Here is a 20,856-nt window from a genome sequence, read left to right on the forward strand (position 1 = left end):
TGGGTCAACCAATCACGGCAGAGACAGAGGGGTTAGAGGCATCGCGGGGAAGGACAATCGAGGAAACAGAACAGAAAGGAAGATAGGGACACAGATATGTGTACGCTACATACAACACCTACAACACACCTCGGCCAGTACGAGTGAGGAGAAAATAAGAGAATCGTTACACAATAAGATAAGAACATAAAGTGAAAAAGGGACAGAAACAGAACTTTGAATGGTTTCTACTTTTCTATGGGACTAGCACATTTGCAACTATAGGCCCGCATCTGAAACAAAATGTCCCCTCTGAACAAGGATTAGGCAAACAGGAGTTATGACTTGGTTTCAACAGGCATGCTGAGTACACGTGTGTTTACATGTATGCATAGTTGTAGAGGAGGACATGCATACATGGCAGAGTACGTTGGAGCCGTCAGACAGAAAAACAGAGAGAAGGAAAAAAGGGACGTCACAGTTCGTACGATGACACGTGATTGGATGAAAATGACGCGTGTTGCACTAATTCAGCCATCGCCGAACCTACGCCGATGCCATGTGGGCTGCTGGGTATCAAAGCAATGCATCCACTCCCGCTGGCGAGGCGGAGTGAGAGGTGCCAGGGAGCGTTTGGATGAGCAAATTAAATAGAATACGATATCCCTTCCTAATGCAGAGAGTGGGATATGCAGGGAGCTGCTCTCAGAGCCGGGGCCGCGGTGTGACTTCACCGGGATCAAATGGCCGAGATTAGTTCACATGCAGGGTCCCCCCCGGGGAAGTATGAGAGCGTTAAATAACACCTCGCCACCCATGTTTAATGTCCCATGTGAAACAATAATCCACTCAAGGGCAAAATAAATGGAATCAGAGCCCAGCAGTACACATGCCCCCACTACTTTGTCTCTCCTCCCGCGGCTACGGACATCAGCAATATGAAAAGTACTCTACATTAAGATGGATGGAAGCTGTTTGCTTCCGTCAGTCATGGCGGCACAATGAAAATGCTCTGCCTTTTTTTCCCTCTCTCACTCCCTGCTTGTGTCTGTGTGTGTGTGTGTATGTGTGTCTTTTACTTCTCTGCTGGAGACAGTTCGTGGGATTAGAAATCATGACAGACAGTCAGCATTTAGTGAGACACGGGACAGCAAAACGAACAAGATGAGACAGGTAGACGAAATGGTTAGAGTGACGACGAGAACAGGAGGGGAGAGGGAGGTGGAGCAAAAAGGAAAGGGGGGGGGGGCAGGGTGAGACGGTTCTTCCACAGGGAGCCAGCAGCCATCCTTCTGAGGGAGGGGTTGGGTTGTTCCATGACTGTGCCTTGGTCTTTTAAATAAGAGATGTCCCTGCCCACCCCCGAAAGAAACAAGAACCACCATCACACCTAAAGGGAGCCTTTGTCCCCGCCGCAATACTCATCAGTAGCCTGTAGTGTATGAACTGAGACATTAGTTGTCATTTAAAGCGCACTCAGGAGGTGAGAGGGGGGAGAAGGACATCCAAAAAAATAAAATAAGATAAAATAAAAGACAATGGCGTTTGTCTCTGGATGGACATTGGCTGGAAAAACCAAGGCAGTTACTCTTTTTCCTCCTGCAAAGCAAAAAGCCACACAGTGTTATTGCCCCTTTTTCCGCACAAAGCCCTGCAGTTGGGGCAGGTAGTAAGACAAGAAGAAGGGAAGGGAGAGGGGTGTTCAGGGTTAAAGTGATGGAGGGAGGCGGGGGAGAAAAAGATGGGGGAGAAAGGGCTAAAAATATAAGAAGAGCATGCTCATCAACCTGGTCAATTAGTGCAATTGGAAGCAGCTCAAGTGGTAGTCTGTTTTGTCTGAGCACTTGTGTTATGGTAATGAGTTTTTTTTTCTAGAGCTACTTAAAGAGGTGGATATTTATGCTGCATCTGATTGCAGACTCCAAATTTAAATAGTGAAAGAGGGAGGACGGGAAGACAGAGGGCAGAGAGAGGAAGAGAGGAAGATAGAGAGAGGGAGGGAGAGAGAGAGAGAGAGAGAGAGAGAGAGAGAGAGAGAGTTAGGAAGGACGAGGGGGGGGAAGAAAAAGATGGGCACACTCAGGCAAAGAGATTTGTTTGTGAAAAACGAAGCATTTACTGAAGAGGAATTCTTAAAATCAGCAGAGACTGTCAAAAATGGTGGTGAGCAGAGGGAGAGACGAAGGAGGGGAGCAGCATGAGACACACACATGCACACACATATACACACACGGACACAAACACAAACTCACACTTCCTAATACATCCCTCAATCTAAAAAAAGCCCATTTTAACAGCCGATACTTTTAGCTTTCTCTTACGAGACTTTTTCTTTCCGTGGAAGTACAGTCTCCACAAACGAAAACGTGTTAAGACTGACGGTTACTCCGATGCAAAGCCGACGTTTTCCGGGCCAAAATAGATTTGTATTTACATCCCCCGTCTCAACATAAATCAGGAATAAATTATAAAAATAAACGCACGTAATGTGTGAGCTCCGTCAGTGTCGCGACTCAAGTTTTGCTGGCGTTTGTATTCCAGTAATGAGGCCACGTAACAGCATCAGGTACGAGACTGATGCTGAGGTTCTATTGGCTGGAAAGAGCCGGGCTTGTGTCAGACACCCTCTAAAAGGACAAAGAGGACAGGATGACAGGTGGAGAGTTTAAAAGCCCGTAGCTGCATCCTAGTGTGAGCCGAGGGCCATCAGCGTGAGAGGGGGGAGAAAGAGAAATGTGGACTTCGGTTTGACAGAACTCTTGATTGAAAAACTTGAAAAACTTTACCTAAAAGTTTATTTTGAGGAGTGATGGCAGAGTAAAATGCACAACCAATATGAATACGGATGTGAAGCTTCGTTATTAAAGGGCCAGTTCACTGACAATTAAGAAAATGTGTTAGAAAAAGTGTTTTATTTGACTAACGGAGGTCAACCAGGAATACAATTTCTGCTTGTTTATTGGTATCACTAATAAAGACAAAAATAAACATTCCAGAGTTAAATATCATTCTCAAAAATAATGGATAACATAATTTCTGAAAAATCATTCTTCCAAAGAAATGATCTGTCTGAAAATACTATACAGTGTCTATGTGGTAGAAAGTGTATATATATATATATAAAGAATTATACGTGGTAAGAAATATTAAATTATTTGATTTCTATAATTAAAGTGGCTTAATCTGGTTAAAATTTGAGTTTAAAGAACCAAAATAAAATTTTTAATTTAAAACATTATATTATAGTTGCTCCATCATAAAGGCATGCCAATTTAGTCCTAACATAACAAGTAATAACATAAATAGATATAAGACCGCAGGACTCGAAGCTCCACGTTCAAAGTTCACTCTTTGAAAATAAATATATTGAAACTCGACATTGTAAGAGGATTTGGATGAGAACGTGAAAATGCAGAGGAGCTGATATCACAGGCTTTTCAAAGGTAGGACAAAATCTAACTATCTGAACAAAAATATGTTTTTTGATTTGGATGAACTGACCCTTTAAAGGCAGCTAATCAGAACATAACGTCTTATTGAAATCAGAGAGGAGTATAACAGTGTCTTTTGTCGGCCTGGGACAGCAGAACAACAGAGGGCTGAGCAGTGCTCACAGGGCTCAGCTGCGGAGTTCACACAGGGCCTGCGCTGTAATGGGCTTTAACAGAGCTCCCTGCCCATCTTATAACACTCTCTGGCTCACAGGCACAGTGGAAGCCCTAAGTTGACAGAGGGTGAAGAAGGGAGGAAAAACAAATGGCATGAAAGCATGTGTCAGGACTGCTGAAAGATTTTTACATTACAGATGCAGTGGCCATAAATGAAATGCCTGTGTGGCACACGTATTTGAAAAATCCTGAGGGGTAAAATGGAATTACAGGAGATGATCTGTCTCCCTGCTCTGTGCATCGCTCCTTTAAAGGGTAGGGTAATAGGTTTTTGGGTGGGGGCAAGGGCAGACGTGTGTGTACATTTCGGAGAGGCATTACATTCGCCAGGTAGCGTGGGCTGAGCTGGCTGGTTGAATGAACATATACTTTAGGGGAGCCCTGAATATTTTAGGTGAGCGTAGGCAACGGAGGAGAACACCTCAAAGAGGGAGGCAGACTTTGGAGGATTATGTTGGAAAAAGCGAGGATTTAAAATTTGCCAGATAAGCACAAATTTGAAAATGCATGTGTTTTTTTTTTTTTTTTACTCCTGTATATATTATATTTAACCTTTTTTATTCAAGCAGGAAAAGTCCCTTTGTGATACACAATCACCACTGCCGGTGAGTCCAGGTCAAGATGGGCGACGAAATGTGATTAAAAAGAATTTGAAATTTTTGTCATAATTACTTTGTCATTCTATGCTGCTACATGTTGGCTCCTTTCCAATAAGGCCTTTAATTTTGTAAGTGAGTCATTGGGCTGGTGTGTGTGTGTGTGTGCTCTTGTACAGCTGTCTTCATGAGGACCAGTCTGAGCATAAAGCCTACAGTGAGAACATTTTGGGAAAGTGAGGACATTTTGGCCGGTGCTCCCTTTCTGCCCCCCCCCCCCCCCCTTTGATGGACTGTTTAGGGGTAAAGGCTTGGTTTTAGGTTCAGGTTTGGTTAAGAGCTAATGTTAGGCATTTAGTTTGGATTGTTAGGGTAGGCGGCTAGGGAGTGCATTATGCCAATGGCTGTCCTCACTAAGACATTAATACAAACGTGTGTGTGTGTGCCTGTGTGCCTGTGTGTGTGTAGGTCAGGGAAAATAAGTGTGATGTGCACTCCCTCACCCCACCAGTGTTACATCTCTACTTTACTCTCACTAATGGCAGCCTGTCTGGATAACACACCAGAATTATGTCCCTCCATCTTTCGTGTACGCACGCACGCACAGAGGCAAAATCCTGCACAGAAACACACACACACACACACACATAGTAAAACGTGTAGTAGACACTTCAAATCATGTACATTTGCACACACACTTTTTACAGACCTGGAGCACACAGTGTGCACACACCCAAACACACACACAGGTGGTAAACAGTGGGCTGACAGGGCCTCTAAACCGTAGTGAAACCCTCCTGAATGAAATGGGCGAGGGAGAGTGGGTACTGAACATATAAAGAGATGAAGTCTCTCTCTCTCTCTCTCTCTCTCTCTCTCTCTCTCTTTTTCCATGTCTCTGTGTCTCGTATGTGACCTTATAAAGGTGTGGACGGCAGCGAGCCAAGGGCAGCGTGACTTAGACTCATTGAAGATGTACATGAAGTACATGGCACATGGGAGGCGTTTGGGTGTCTTCGCCCCCCCCCCCCCCCTTACAGTCGTTAATGACATTTATTCCCACATGTCTGCTTCCTCTCTGTCCTTCTCTTGTCAACTTCTCACCGCTGTCCTTTTCTAACACACCTCTCATTTCCATAAAGTCAGGGCGCCGCATGCTCCCTAACATCAACAGCCATCACTGTGGAGGGTGCAGCGTTAGCATAATGGTGATGATCGTGACTTCATTAAATCCACACCGAGACGCCACCCAAAATGAACAATTAGTATAACAAATCCATCAGATTTTCTGGGGAGTCGAATGACTATTTTAGTCATAATCTCGTGAAAAACGACGGCGTCATGATAATAAATCAAAGCAGTTCTACAATGAATTAACCAATTAATGAGAATTTGCTCTGTTAAACTGTCAAATTAAACAAGAGAAATCCGACTGTGTAGGCAGCAGCAGGCATTAAGATGAGCTTGATGAAATTCGGACCGCCCCTCTGGGAGCTGCCGTGTCTTTCAGGAGCCCCGGCTTCACGCATTAACGATTTGGCGACTGTACTTCCCAGATAAGAGGCAGAGACGAGACAATCTGATGGACAGGTTGACCAGCAAGGGGGCTTCAAATCTGTCCAAAGTCGCTCGAGTCTCGCAGGAAGCTTCTCTGCTATTGTGAAGGTCAAGGGAAGACAGAGCGTCTAGTTTTTTATTCACGGCGCTACGAGTATTGCTGTCACGGAGATGAGTGATCCTAGTACAGACGCTGCTCTGTGGCTTTTCTATCCCTGTTCCCTCTCTGGTCTTCCTCACTCCGTCCTCATTCAGGAGGAACAAGTGTATCGGTGGCGAGAGAGTAGGCCACCGCGGCAGAGGCTGATAAGCAGCTTTCTGATGAGCTCGCATGGCTTCGGGGGAAAGTGGAAAACTTCCCCAAGGTGTTCCAGCCACCGCCAGCGACTGTGTGTGTTTGCAACTCTTCTGTTTTGTCTTTGTATTTTGCTCATCAGTTCATCCCCAGCCATGCAAGTGAGAACAAATGCGCACACACTCGCGCACACAAGCAGAAAGGCGGCAAAACAACTCTGGGTCCGGGGGACTCTCAATCAAGCCGAAACACCTGCAAGGATTTGAAGTGAGGATGAGGACATTAGGGAATTGTGGTATTCCCCTTCCGGAAAACAAGGCTGATAAAAAAAAGACATACTTGCTCTATCAGACTTTACAGTCACTCTCACACATTGTGCACACACATCTAGAGACACTAAAAGGATCTGTGGCTGACAGACACAGACACACACACACACACACACACACACACACACACAGACACAGACAGACAGAGACAGGCACCCATGGAAACAAAACAGCCCATGAACAAAAATAAAAAATATGGAGTATGAAGGGCAGAGTAGAGAGGGAATACTTGAATCCACGTCAAACAAATAGACCAGTGAAGGGTGGCGTTAACCTGTGAAAGTGCTGGTTCATTGAGCTGTTTTAGACGCGCTTCTGTCTCGTCCTTTTGTTTATGACTCTGAAATGTCTTATTAGACTAACCATGATGTATTAGCATAAGAAAAGGCTGTTCTGCGGCAGAACTCACAAAACAGCAACAGAAAAAAAGGGGCAGCTCAGGGAACACGAATCCCTCTGCCCATAGAAGACAGTGCAGCTTTGGCAAATTACCACCCAAAGTGAAGAAGGTAGGATTCCTTTGTTTTGGCCCCTTTGGTGAGTTTTAGAACATCCCCAGTCATGGAACATTATCACTGCTCATTAAAATGGAAATGTGGTTAAATTTGCCCTACATGGGGGAGGAAAGGTAATGACGAGGGTTGACCTTCTTTTTTTTTTTTTTTTCTCCACTTTCAGATACATTCAATTGAGCGGGAAAGGGGAGGAATGGCTGCTGGCCCTGTGCAAGCAACCAAAGTCTTCACACACCTGCAAGAGAGAGAGGGGAAGGGAAAAGAAGAAAGAAAAGAAAAAAGCGACACAAATGCGCCCTATGAAAAGAACAGATTGGATCAACAGCTGGTGGGAAGAAGGGAAGCGAAGGCAAACCTTTTCACCAGGTCCTTGAAATACAAGCTGCAGGAAGCTAGAACATTTTGGTGGACTTCAAACTCTTTGCCTTCAACAATTATTTTCAGGTCTGTAAACTCTTTCGCTCTGCGCTGTTGGTTCAGCTCCCTCAACATCTCTGTAGGAGAAGAAAAAGAAACAGACAGTGCCACATTTGGGTTCAGAATTGTCTCTTTGAATACAAAGTGAATAAAAAAAAAAGCATGACAACAAGAAACAGAACACAATGTTAAACAGTGTAGATTGAAGAGCACATTATTGCTGGCAGGTCTTAGGAAACAGTGTTCATTACATGAGGCGAGAGGTGACACGTGCACATTTGATTCAAAGTTTCGGCCAAAGCAAAATGAAGCCGGTACGTAAATATAACAGAAAAAGAGTGCATGTCAGAAAATAAAATAATATTTAGCTCACATATTCTATACTGTACTGTGATTGGTCAAAGCATGCTAGTGTTTAACAGAATTATCCATCAATCCATTATCTATGTATGGCTTATCCTCTGGGGGTCGCAGTGGGCTGGAACCAATAATGTAGGAATACAAAAATGAAAAGAAAATATAATAAAATAAAAAAATGGTTGTTATGGGGAAAGACACTTGTTAAACTGTATTTGACTTTCAATTTAATCTGCAGTGTTAAAAACGTCAATGGCGGCGAGCTAAATGAAGTGAAGAAAACGTGTGGGCTGAAAACAGAGACACTGTCAATGCATTATTCATATCGAAATAAAAAATGTTGGCTTCTCACTAATGCCCTAGTCAGCACAGAGTTGACCTTCAAATGTTGCTCAATGAGAAAACAACAGCTTACACCCAAAATCCCCCCCGCTCACTCTCTCACTACTAAAAAAACTTCCCTCGTCCTCCTCGCTGGGAAAAAAATACACGGCAATAACAGAGAGTGACAAAACACAATCTGAGAAAACACGCTCGGAGCAAACCAATGTGCAGTCGAAGGCAGAGAGTACACAGCGAGTTGTATAATCTGGTGCAGCCGTACAATGTTAGGCCTGGCCTTGCTGCAGCGCTGGGTCGGAGGCTCTTGTTTCGCTGCGTCTTAATGAGGCACCATGAGGGGATGCTGAGAATGGAAATCAGCGGGAGACTAGCAACATATTCCACAGCCTTAGGAGAGATAGCCAAAACTGTAAGCTTTGTTAATCTCCGCTACCATCCACCACTCAGGACGCCACTAAAAGGCAAAGACTTAGAGATTCAAATACAGGAGAATACTACAGAACATCAGGGAGGGAGCCGGCTTCAGCACTGTCTTATAGCGTTAACAGAGCATTTCATGGAGACTGCAGGCTGTGAGACGTAGTAAAAGCGTATTATGGCACAAAACACAGTCTGTGCTGTATAAGGACACATGCTGAGGAGAGATAAAGAGCATCCACAGTTCTGTGTGAGACACAGGGAATGATGATCTAGATAAGAAAGGTGGCGAATCCTCCCTTGATCAGAAGGAAGGGTCATTTTTACAGAGGCTAGTGCAGCTACTCTACCTCAGCGTTAACACGGCAATCTGACCAGCAGCGAGTATTTTTGTTGTAAAAATCATGTGCACCAAGAAAGGTGTGTGCACGTGTGTACGGACGGACGTGTGCGTTAATGTCTAGCCACTTATCGTGCAAAACTGATCGGACTTGTGATTGTAATTGCAACGTCCATGCTGAAATAAAGGACCTTTATTTTCCGCTATGATCCTGAAAGAGGTCTGTGTTCACGCCAGACACAAATCAGGGATTTAATTAACCTGGAATGACACTCGCCCCTCTATTTGGCTGGAATATCTCCTCATTTAGCTCCTTCCATTCTCCTGACTGACACAGGCAGCTCAGCTCTGAATTAATTCTGCAGCCGGAATTACAGCGTATAAAGACACATGACAAATAAGGTGCGATTCATGAGCGTGCTTTGGTAGAAAGCCTCCTCGCAGAGCGGCACATCCATGTTATCGCGTCGAGAAATGAATTGCCAGAGAGAATGACCTGGTTATTAAACATGCTGCCTAGCTAATGAGGGGAAATATTATAATAGATGCAGTTTTGGACAATATGTCTTTTGTGCTTTGACCACCTACACAACGTATGGTTGGAGCAGACCATGCACATGCAAACACAAAGCTGCCATTTGCCTTGTCTTTCACCCATCTCCTTCCACATTCCCCCCAATTGCTGTTTGTCAGTGAGACAGCCATCTGATTACTGTGTGGGCATGGGCTGTGAATAGTGAATACACAGTAGTTTTGAGTTTGCAATAGTGGATCTCCAGCGGCCGATATGCCTCTCACCTCCAATCAGACACACCGCATGCCATCCATTCGCCCCAACAATAGAGAAAGTGAAAGGGGGAGACAGAGAACTCCACTTGTCAGCAAACAATGGCCGCCTCCCTCGGAGCCATGCAGATACACCTGAATGCCTGATGGAAGAGCTAATCATCAGCTTCTTGGGTGGATCTGTGAAGCGCCCGGGAACAACTCATCACCGCCGGGGACCATGAAACTGCACATGGCGTACCCATTCTGGGCTTTGGCGTGGAGTGGGGTGAGGCACAGCCACGTTCAGCGGCTTTGAAACACCCAACATCTCAATACTCTTAAAAGAAACAAATCCCTCGAGGACTGTGCGCAACACGGAGTCGCAACAGACGCAGAAAATAGCAGCGTGGGTTTGTTTGGTGGGAAGTACGTAGATATCCTCATAGGGGTATAATGTGCTACATTTCTGGAGTACACGTCGTGGACTGCAAACAGTGATGAAATGTGCCAGAGTAGTTTCCTGCCCCTGAGCCGTTCACAATAATAACAACACCCCGCACCGGCTCCTCGTGATTGGTTGACACACTGCACAGGGGCTACGAACACGGCGCCAACTCTGCTGCTCAGCCTAGTAACTCTACTGTCAAACATCTCCGAGCGCTGTGGCCAATGGGTTTCCTCGGGTGAGGTTTCCAGTAACCTATCAGCACGCGCCATGATACAAGGTGTGGCGAGTCAAGTGCTGGACTGGGATTGGTTGCTGTAAGAACGGTGACTCCGTGTGCCATTGGTTGCCAAACACGGAGCCATTTTAAGGTTCTACATGTATTTTGCATGCGCCTCTGTAGACCCACCATTTTGTGTTTGAACGAGAAGAAAATTTTAATTTGGATGCATATTCACAAGTCATATTTTCAGAGGAGCTCGCCAACTGTTTCTGAGTTTTTGTGTTGAAAAGACTGAAAAGTAAAGCTCAAAAATTTTAATTTAAATTTACAGTATAAGGCGAACTATTTCCCTATAACCTTATGAAGTTGAATTGTCTTGGAATTTGGAATTTTTCATTTTTGATAAATTTGAAACGTCACATGAAATCAAAAATAAGAGGTTAAAAATACGTAAACTTTTTTGACTATATTAGAGCCGTTTCTTTCTTAAGACTTGTCAGATGTGACACCTTGTGAAGGCAGTTTTTATAATATATAAAGCAAAAATAAACCTTTGATGGTTTAAATTAAAAAGCCATTTTTTCTCAAATATAAAAAACATTTTGTTCCATTTTCTCTCCTGACAAATCTCATTCCTACTTCACAAATATACACGCTATTGTCCACATATCTCGTTTCAATTGGCTGACATTTTGTGTTACGGCAGACAGAGCACTGGGGTATTGACTCTGACCTTTTTATTCTCTTTCAAACTTTCAACAATCAATTCCCACCAACACTCACAGCTTAATTACCTAGAACAAACCATGCAAGCTGATCAATAATTCAATGTACATATCCGCCATAATGGCTTTTCTTTAGCTTGGACAGCACTTCACTACAGCGCACCGTTTTCAATCAAATAGCACTTAATCATGTTATCACACCAACGTGAAAACGAAATTAATTTATGATTTATTAATTGTCATTAAAACAATTGATAAATAAATCAGCAAATTCAACAATATTTTCTGAAAAAGTCTTGATCTATGGCAAAATAAATATACTGAAAATATCTTTGAATTATTAGAAATCAATCCAATTTGATCAAACACATTTTTGTGGATTTTGTTCTCCCAACAGATTACTTTCCAATAATACAAAGTTTGAGCTTAATTAATAAACCAATCGCACTGACAGTTAAAAAGACATTTGGAAAAAGGAAAAAATGCATACCTTAAAATTGTTTTATTAATTAATGTCAATCACCTCTAGTTTAAAGTGATATGATGCAAAATGTACTAGTTGCATTGCTATATTCTGGATAATATATATAAGATATTATGATATATATAATTACAGACATTATACAATATATTCAGTTTATAACTAAAGGGATCTGCTTTCAAAGAAGCAGCAGCACTGTTGCAGGGCTGACGCAGATTGGACTGAGGCATTCTGATCTCTCGTACAAAAGCCTTTCGATAAGTGGGGACGTTTGAGAAATTCCAGTTCAAAGGTTCCTTTCGACAGAACGAGCAGAGTGGGCCGAGAGCATAACTATAATACATGCACACAAAAGAACTCTTTCCAAGCAAAAGGCTTGCACAGCATTTGGCTCCCCTACAAAATGTCTCCCCCCCTGCAGAGAACAGAAGGCCTGGAACCTAGAGTCAAAGCACTGATAATGTCAGGAGGATTCGTGAGGGGTATTCCCATGTGAAGTGCTGCCCTGGTAATAAAAATAGAATAGAAATGGATAAATATTCAGATAATAATACCGGTTTGGCCTCAGAACCCAAAACATTATGGTGCAGATCTCGCAGCATCAAATGGACGTTTGGGGAAATAAAAATTCTCGCCTCCCGCTGACTTTGATAGGAACACCACTTTAAAATGGTTTCCCTGTTTCTGACTGCAAACATTGAAAACACCCACACTCACAGAGATGGTCAAGAGTTCACTGTCAGCACAAGCTGTTGGATAATGTAATCTCTCTACTCTGCAACCCCAGGAGCCACATACAACAGTGGGGGGAACCCATATCAGTTCTTAGTTTGAGGAAGCATTTAACCCTAGTTCTTAAATTATGACTTGACACACTGATATGTGTTTTGTTTATATTTCCATCTCTGCATCTTAAACCTGGTTATTTGAATTCAGGGTCGGAACACTGCCTGACCAAAGCTTTCAGAAAAGAAAAAAAAAAATTTTGTGGCACAGATAATAAAGACTTGCTTGGCCCTATTGCAAAATGAATGTCCAGTAAAGTAAAGCTCTAAAAAATACAATCTTGTATTTCTTGACTTTGAGCACATGTTTTGACTCAGGTAAAGTAGCTTTTTATTAATTGTTTTTTCACGTTATATAATTTCTGTGACTTTAAGTCATTTTATAAACTATTAGTGTGCATTGGTTTAAAGTAGTTAAAGTAGGTAAAAACAAAGGCAGTACAATTTTTTTTTTATATTTGTATATCTCCCTCTCAATCTAATAAGTGGAGATTTTTAAGTTGGTCTGTGTGTAACATTTTCTTATTCATATAAATTAAGTTGCCTAAATTGTTTATTATTATACACAAAATAAGAAATGCCTAGGATAAATTCAATATGTAGTTTTATGCACTTATAATGATCATACATTCAATTTACTTGTAACGAACGATATTTAAAAACAGATTGATTGGAAAGCGACAATCATTTTTTCTGTAAAAGTTTTGCAAAATATGTTGAAGCTATACCAGGCGCCTATATCACATAATCAACTAAATCAACCCAATATTCAAAACATAAAAATTCTAATAAATTTGTATATTTAAAATATTTTAATAACATAAATCAAACTGATGTGTCTGTTTGAGGTTTGTACAAACACATATTTTTTATGGTTTTCGATGCATCAGGCCATTACTGATGAAATCATACATCAGATAAGCAACTGATTAGGGATTGTCAGATATTATTGAAAGAGGAGACAATAATTGAAAAATAATTTGGTTTCTTAACTTAAAATGTCTAATTATTGAATATATAACATTAATTGGATTGTTCACACAACAATTCAAAGAAGGTCACGTTAAAAAATCCACTGCAAAACCAAACTTGGATTGGAGGCTACCACATTTCCAAAAGCAACATATTCACTGTCTTTTTATTTTTTGTTTAATACCACCATCTTCAGCTCAGGACAGTTCACTTCAAAAGCCACAGTGGCTAAAATGTCAGCCTTTAACGGGTGCAAAATGTCACCAGCTCTATCAGGCCACTCATCTCGTTGCCATCTGCTGAACCAATGATGCTTTACGTAGATAAAAGCCAGCAGATGTGTGTTACCCAATCTAGCCTGTGTCTCTTTCATGTCGCAATTACTCCAAACGGTCCCTAAAACGTACCTCTACCAATCACAGGCACATTCATGTCTGGAGACGTCTCAACAGCCGCTGACTACTCCCGGCAAATCACCACAGGCGAGGCATCAGAAGTCCTCGAGACCCCTTGAGTCTCTAGCTGTCCTGATTTCAGCGTCTGAGAGCAGTGGCGCCATTAAGCCTCAGAGAATAGTCCACGATGAGGACGCTTTATTTTTTCCCTGCTGCCCTAAACTGCTGATCCGAGCTGCTCGAGTCTCAGCGATGCTGTCAGCGGCTATGGACAGAGCCTGGGGGAGTGGGTGGGTTGGGGGTTAGGGGGGTTACCATGACAGAGGAAAATAGCCGGTGCCCCTCAAAGACACTGCCTGGGCTTTTGTTGTCTTCTCTCTAAACAGGCATGCCAGAAAATACCTTGAGTAGTAAAGTAGCACAGATAGCTCCCTGTCCTGCACTGGGCACTCGAACCTCCATGTGTACTCTCTGGTGCAAGGGTCAGACGCACTCAGGCATATGCAAGTGAACAATTGTCACCGGCAGAACAAAGTCAAGGCAAACACAAGAAGAGGCTTTGAGGAATAAGAACACCAACAAAGGGAGCCCCGGGAGCGTGTGTTGGCCTGCTGCAACACTGTGACAGGATGTCACGCAGTGTTTCTCTTGTTCTATCCGTTTGAGTCTGGTGGGAAGAGGAGAAGGTCTCAGGTCTGGGCTGGTGCCGTGGCCTCCTCATTAGACAGGAGGGAGGGAGAGGACAGAAAAGTGACAAGTGGTCATTCTCCCTCAAACGGGTTTTAACAAGAGGATACACCTGTGGCTGTCAAACCAGAGCTCTGTCTTATCTCGTCTCTCCCTCAGGCGCCACAACATAAGTTTACGACGAAGTAGGTACTTTATTATAATATACACTAAGATGGCAAAGGCTTCTTCAGACTTTCCTCAGTCTGTCTTTGTATAACTATGGTGGTGTCAAAACAATTTCCTGTAATAAACCTCTAATTTATGTATGAAATAATAGCGTCAATAACTGGAAACCAAATCATTTGAGCTAAACCAAAACTTTGCATTAATGAATCCAACTTAAGTCATTATTTTTTTCTTTTTTCTTGCACTGAGATCTAGGTTTGACATGATTTCTCGCTATTTCACCCTGGTGCATGACAAAAATGAAAAAAACGCGTCTAGCTTTTTCTCTTTGCAATCAGTGTCGAGTGAGTCGAATCTCCTACAGATGCACCATGGGAGTAACTCCACCCGCCGAATAACTGGGACATGACTTCTGTTCCAGAATAATTCAAAGGAGGATTGCGGAGTTTATTCCGGCTGAAAGCATTTTAGGCTACAAAAACAAATCATACCATGATGCCTATTTTCACTTCCAATTAAAATGTTCCAAACGAATATGAGATCCTCCAAAGTTGTTATTTCAACATGGCTAGAAATTATGTTTTCACAAAAAGTACATCTTAATTAGGGTGTAGAGAGGTAACACTTATCGTGCTAATACCTGTCATCAAGTCAGGTCACATGATCATGGAGTAAAGTCAACATAATGGCCCAACAGAAAAAAACAGGAATATGTGTAATTACATTGACTTTAGACTAAGCAAGATTCAACGGCACATCAAAGATGCGTATAGATTTATATTCCTGGAAACCCATTTCTCTTTCTATGTGTGTGTGTGTGTGTGTTTGTGTGTGGTCCCCTTATAGCTCCCTGACACATCATTAGCACTGTACAACTCCTCCATGGCTGTTTTTAAACCTACTCGAAATGGTAAAGTCAATATGGTGCCAAGCCACTAATGTGACAATCCTGTTCAACTATATTAACATATCGTGCTCATGCTTTTTTTTCCATCGTTGCTGAAATAAAAGACCCATTCAAGCGTTTAACCGTTTTACAGGTGGTGAAAAGCTCTGTCTTAAATGTCTGCTTGTCTGCGAAGCTGACCAACATCGCAATCCAAGAATATCTCGGGGGCAGGAGATATTTTTAACAGTTCCCCACATACAGGCTGAGCTGATGACAGCTTCATGCAAAAGACATTGCAAGGAAACTGGCAGGCGACTCTGCAGTGTCTTGAGTTGTGTAAGTGTCACCATAAGTGGCCACTTTGGGAAAAAGTTGAGGGACACCAGATTCCAGCTGATTTAATGTGTGGGCAGAAGTTTTGAACAGTCCCTTATCACTGCAAATAAGCATTCGACTGAAACTTCTACACAACTGTCACCAAAAACTTGCAGTTAAGAAAATAAGGAAATTAGCCACTGATACTGCATCATCCATACAGCCTCTCACAACAAACACACACACACAGAAACACAAATCACAAATAAATAAATATTATCTATTGGTGAGAATGAGAACCAAGAACCAATGTGACAAATGTGATGCAACTCAGTCACGTCTGCATCACATAAAAACACACTTTTCTATGATGTTTGCAACAGCACCTTGAAGGCAGCTTCATGTTCATTTGTGAGCTTGTGTTGTGGTCACAAATTTATTCACAACCCGTCATTGTCGTCTCTGCACATATATACATGTAAAAAAGGACATTACAGGACGATTAAGTAAGTGCGGTAGTAAGGAGGACTAATTAAATGTGATGCACATTGGATTAATGAATAATTGTGAATTAATTAGTGAGATTTGCTGCTCCAGTGAGAGGCAGCAGTCACTTTTCAGTTTGTCTGCCACTGGAAGGAGACAGCATGAAGGAGGCTCTGATTGGTCGATGCAATGCTGCGGAAAGACAGCATATCAAGTGTCGCAGAATTTTTACACTTAAAAAAAGGGCCCCATGTGCCATGATGGAAATATAGATGCCACCCTATGTAGTGGCTCGCTGAATGAATGTCTTCGGAGTCAACATCTATTCTCCATGACAGAGCAGCATATTGCTTCTGAATTGTTTCTACGGGCAACAGACATATTTACATTTACAAGAGAGAGAGAGAGCCGCCAAATTGTCCCCGAAGCGACACACTCTGATTCAACAGTTTAGGTTTCCTCCGTCGCTCTGAGCATTCTGCAAATTGCCTGTTGAAATAAAGCGATGCAGCTCCAAATATCACTAGGAATTCTTCCAGAACCAACAATGGCTTTGGATGAATGGGTTGGTGTGCACACTGGCTAATCATTTAATAATGTTTCTCAATTACTTACCATTAGAGAAAGCTACATTATATGAGACACTTAATGTGAATTAAAGATGTCCTCACTCGTAATGAAGGCTGCTTTTGGGAACTGACATGAAATAGAAGGCCTCCTTTAAAAAGCCCTCTTTTTACTGCTCAGGCCGAGTCTTGAATTTGTGGATTGGCTTTTTCAGCATAGTGCCAAAGAGGCAGGATGCCAATATGAGATTTAGTTGTTTTTTTGTGTGTTTTTCGTTAACCACATGGAATTGTGTTAGCGGGCTGTGACCTACTGTAGCACAGATTAGCAAACGCTCGGCTCAAGCACTACGGAGGACGTCATTGTCAAACTCGGGGTTCAGTTATTCATCCACACCGAGACAGATGACTTTGCCACAGTGCAAAAACACACACAGGCGCTGATGTGTATGCAGAAAGAAACGCACAAGTGCACCTCAACACACAACCAAATACATACGCACGCGACTTTGGACAAGACAATGTCATGAGGGAATAATCCTAATAACAAGGCTGTGCTTCTGAGAAGTCGCTGGCTGGTGCAGATAACACACTATACATTCGGAGGGGTTTTGATTAGAACTGAGTGGGTACGCAACACTTCTCCATCTTCCCTTTTAATTAAATTGCTAAGTTCCTGTTTCATATAAATTACTGCGAGGGCCAGAGTTCTGTCTCACCCCCATTATAAACCTTGGTGGAAAAAGCAAGACTAAGTGAGTGGAATGAATCATGTGGACAGGAGGCCCAGTGCACCAGCATGAATGCAGCCTTTCAGAGAAATATCGGTTTTCCTTTGTGCTTCACCTTGAGACGGTTTACTGGGCATCCAGGTTGTTCCAGTTGTGCATGAGACCTACTTCGAGTGCGTCACACCTGCTTACATGCAGCACAGAGAGCTGCCCGCAGTGCAAACGAATGGCGGCTAGCCAGCTGCACTGGATCACTTCTGTTCCTGCCGAGAATGAGGTTTGACCCTAAACCGCGACATCATGACTACGACAAACGCTACCGTTGTCTCCCTCCCTCGGTCCACTCTGGCTTTTCATCACCCATCCTCAGAGTTTTCCCCAGTGTGGAACCTGGCATTGGGACAAAGCAATCACTCCAAACGCTTTTTAAAACTCTCTATGGGAAAATAAACAGAGAACTAAACACATTTAAGCAATCAGATGCCCTTCGAATATACAACTCACCTCACATAAACTGAGCAAGGGCACGTCAACAGGACACGTAGTGGCTGCAGCAGGCTCAGCCAGTTATTAGAAAGGCATAACCTGCATGGCACGGTTTTAGAAGGTGTGCCGCTAATACAGGAGAGTATTTTGCTGCTATTACAGCGATGATCTTTGGAGTGTGAGGACTAATGGGCTTCAATATTCCACAGATTGGCAATACAACATCAATTTTTACACCTTAAAATAACCCTGCTGCCGGGGAAGATGAAATGTAGCTGTGCCAGACCATAAGTCAGCATTTTAAAGTTCTGGTGAAACTACTCTGTAAAACAGGCAGCTAGTTTTTGCCATTGGGGAAATACGAGGCACAGTTGTGCATTCAATGTTGAAAATACTCTAAGGAAATAATGCCTATATGCTCCTTTAAGAATAGCTGTCGAGTTGTTTCACCTTTCGGAATATTTAAAGTACAAGCAGACCTGAAATAAAACAAAGTGCAAGTTCCAATCATGCGCTAATTAAAAGTTCAATGTTACTTTCTCCTCCGCGGCCCGAAACCAAAAGCCTGCTCCTGTGCGAGGCTCACTTCTACCTTTCACATCAAGGCACGCACTGGTGGCTGAGGACAGAAGCCAGTGTGTGTGTGAGAGAATGTAGCTACAACGTCTAGTCTTATGCCTCACCAACGTTTATGAGCTTGGTTTACGTGCATACCTCGCGTTCTGTGCGATACTGGGTCTCTACTGGGGCGACACCGTGTCCGAGATTGACCCGAAAGGTCGGCACGACCCGACCACAACCAACAGAGAAACCGAAAAACAACAACAACAAAAATTCCCATGTCACCAGCGCGGCTTAAAGATGAATGTCACCTACCCCTCCCTCCCCAAAGACAACGTGTTTACTGTGTAACTTTGTGAAAGTCACAGCAGCCCAAGCAGAAAGGTCAGCGGCGGGGTCAGGTTGTGTGAGGGGGGGCCTTCGCAGCAGAGTGCACACCTGAGATGAGCTCCCGGGCCCACGGTGGAGTCAGGCGAGTAATCTTTGCATTTCATCAGATTTTCTTTTTTTCTTTCTTTTTGTCTGCACTTTGTTTCATTCCTGCCTCTCTCTCGCTCTCGCTCCCTCTCTCCTTTCTTTCCATCTCGGGGAGAGAAAACAGTACATTAGACGACTGCGCGGCCCCACAAATTCTGATTGTGTCCAGCATGCTCCGCTGATTGTGTGTGGCTGATGTGTCCTTGTAAAGTCACAATCCAGGTTGAACTCCTTAAAACAGTACTTTTTCTTTTTAATCCTGGCGCCCGGCCAATATAAGAAATGACATAAGAAAACCATGTCTGTATGTGAGAGAGAGCCCTAACCCCACTGCAGCAGAAGAATAGTGATGGCAACCAACACTATTATTCTGAGCTGCAGCCTCCAGCTCCACAACACATTGCATGAACTTAATATGGTAAAAGCGTACTATTGTTTCGACATCTCATCCCGGCCTGTATTACTGCCAAAGCTTCTAGTCTATTTAGCTTACAGAGTGCAGCACTAGCCTACCTAGATCTCCTGATTGCCATCCGGGCCATTATCATTTGTCCGTGTCACAGAGGAGTTAGATACAGTATCTTCACATGGCGAGCCAGTTGCTAAATCGGCGTAATAATGACTTGGAGAGGGGAGCCATTCTTGCTAATGTCTGGTCCTGTCATTAGTATTTATTAGATGCCCTGCATACATTATCAAACCCATTTAAAAGTTTCTGCGTGAGAAAGAAGTTTGGGCATCAGGGCTCAGATAAGAGAGCACACCGTGAACATTAGAGAACTAATGCCACTGAACAACTTCTGGACTCTTTTTTTCTTTTTTTTTTCTTGCTGATGTGCACATCTGCTGCTGTTTTGGATACTGAGTTCCTTCCCGTTTGCAAATATGGCTCCTGATTAAGAAAAAAACATTCGATATTGACCGGCTTCGTGCGCAACATCTGCTGTGTTTACACTCAGCCTCATTGATAATGCATTACGGCCCATTTCACCGACGATGCGCGGAATAACACATCGACATTGGACTCGGGGCAATTAATCTTGTCATATTAGATAGCCCCTGACATTAGGTGTTTGAGATTCAGGCCCGTTTGAGGCTGCAACCTACATTCACTTTGACACTTCCTGACACACAAATCAATTTGCTCCCACGTAGCCGCGGGTCGCACACGTCTCACGGAGGCAAATGGCACCGTTCCAGCCAGAGACCTCTCCTGAATACTCAATGCATGATATTCTCTGAGCAACGGTGTCACACTTCATCACAAATGCAGGCAACACATTCAGCAGTGAGTGTTCTAAAATTTGGGATGGGGCCCAGATGTACATGAGACCATTGAAATTAGCCTCTAAATCCCCCCCTTAAAAAACGCTGAAGGAAAAACCAATCTACTCAAGCGCAGTGTCTGAGTGCAGTTTTTCTGCGAGGTACTTCCACTGCTATTTTATTCAAATTCTACAGATGAAACAAATGCAACGCTTATGAAACAAGTATAATTGCTATAGTTTAAACCATATATATATAGTTTAAACCATATATATATTTATATATATATATATATATATAGGCTAAGTGAAGATTAAACCATCTACAATAACAGTTTGTTTATCTCGTTTGTCATCCTAAACGTGAATTATTAAAAGATTCTTATCTGACACTATTTATAAAAATAATAATTGTTGAAAAGTCTTTTTTCACCCACTTGAACTGTCTGTGTTTGCTTTGGTTAAGTTTGCCTTCACATAGCTGCCATTTTGCTTTTTCAAGTGTTTGTCCATTACTATTGGTAAAGCAGATGAATGGAGCGGAGCGGTGGCCTCGAAACAGCTCTGGTTCTGGAAGTAAATTTCCAAATCCCTTTCTCCACTGACATTTCAGAAAATT

At 42.8% G+C, this 20,856-nt stretch overlaps 1 protein-coding gene across 2 annotated transcripts in view; it reads right to left on the bottom strand.

Annotated features, from left to right (window-relative positions):
- Positions 1–20,856, bottom strand: part of LOC133973546 (kelch-like protein 29) — a 232,074-nt gene that overhangs the window by 84,115 nt on the left and 127,103 nt on the right. For both annotated transcript variants that reach the window (XM_062411479.1, XM_062411480.1), the window contains exon 6: positions 7,295–7,433. In XM_062411479.1, coding sequence (XP_062267463.1) covers positions 7,295–7,433 — 139 coding nt within the window. The remainder of the gene's footprint in view (positions 1–7,294; positions 7,434–20,856) is intronic.

This window comes from Platichthys flesus, chromosome 18 (genome assembly GCF_949316205.1).
Source record: "Platichthys flesus chromosome 18, fPlaFle2.1, whole genome shotgun sequence".
NCBI classification, from domain to species: Eukaryota; Metazoa; Chordata; class Actinopteri; order Pleuronectiformes; family Pleuronectidae; genus Platichthys; species Platichthys flesus.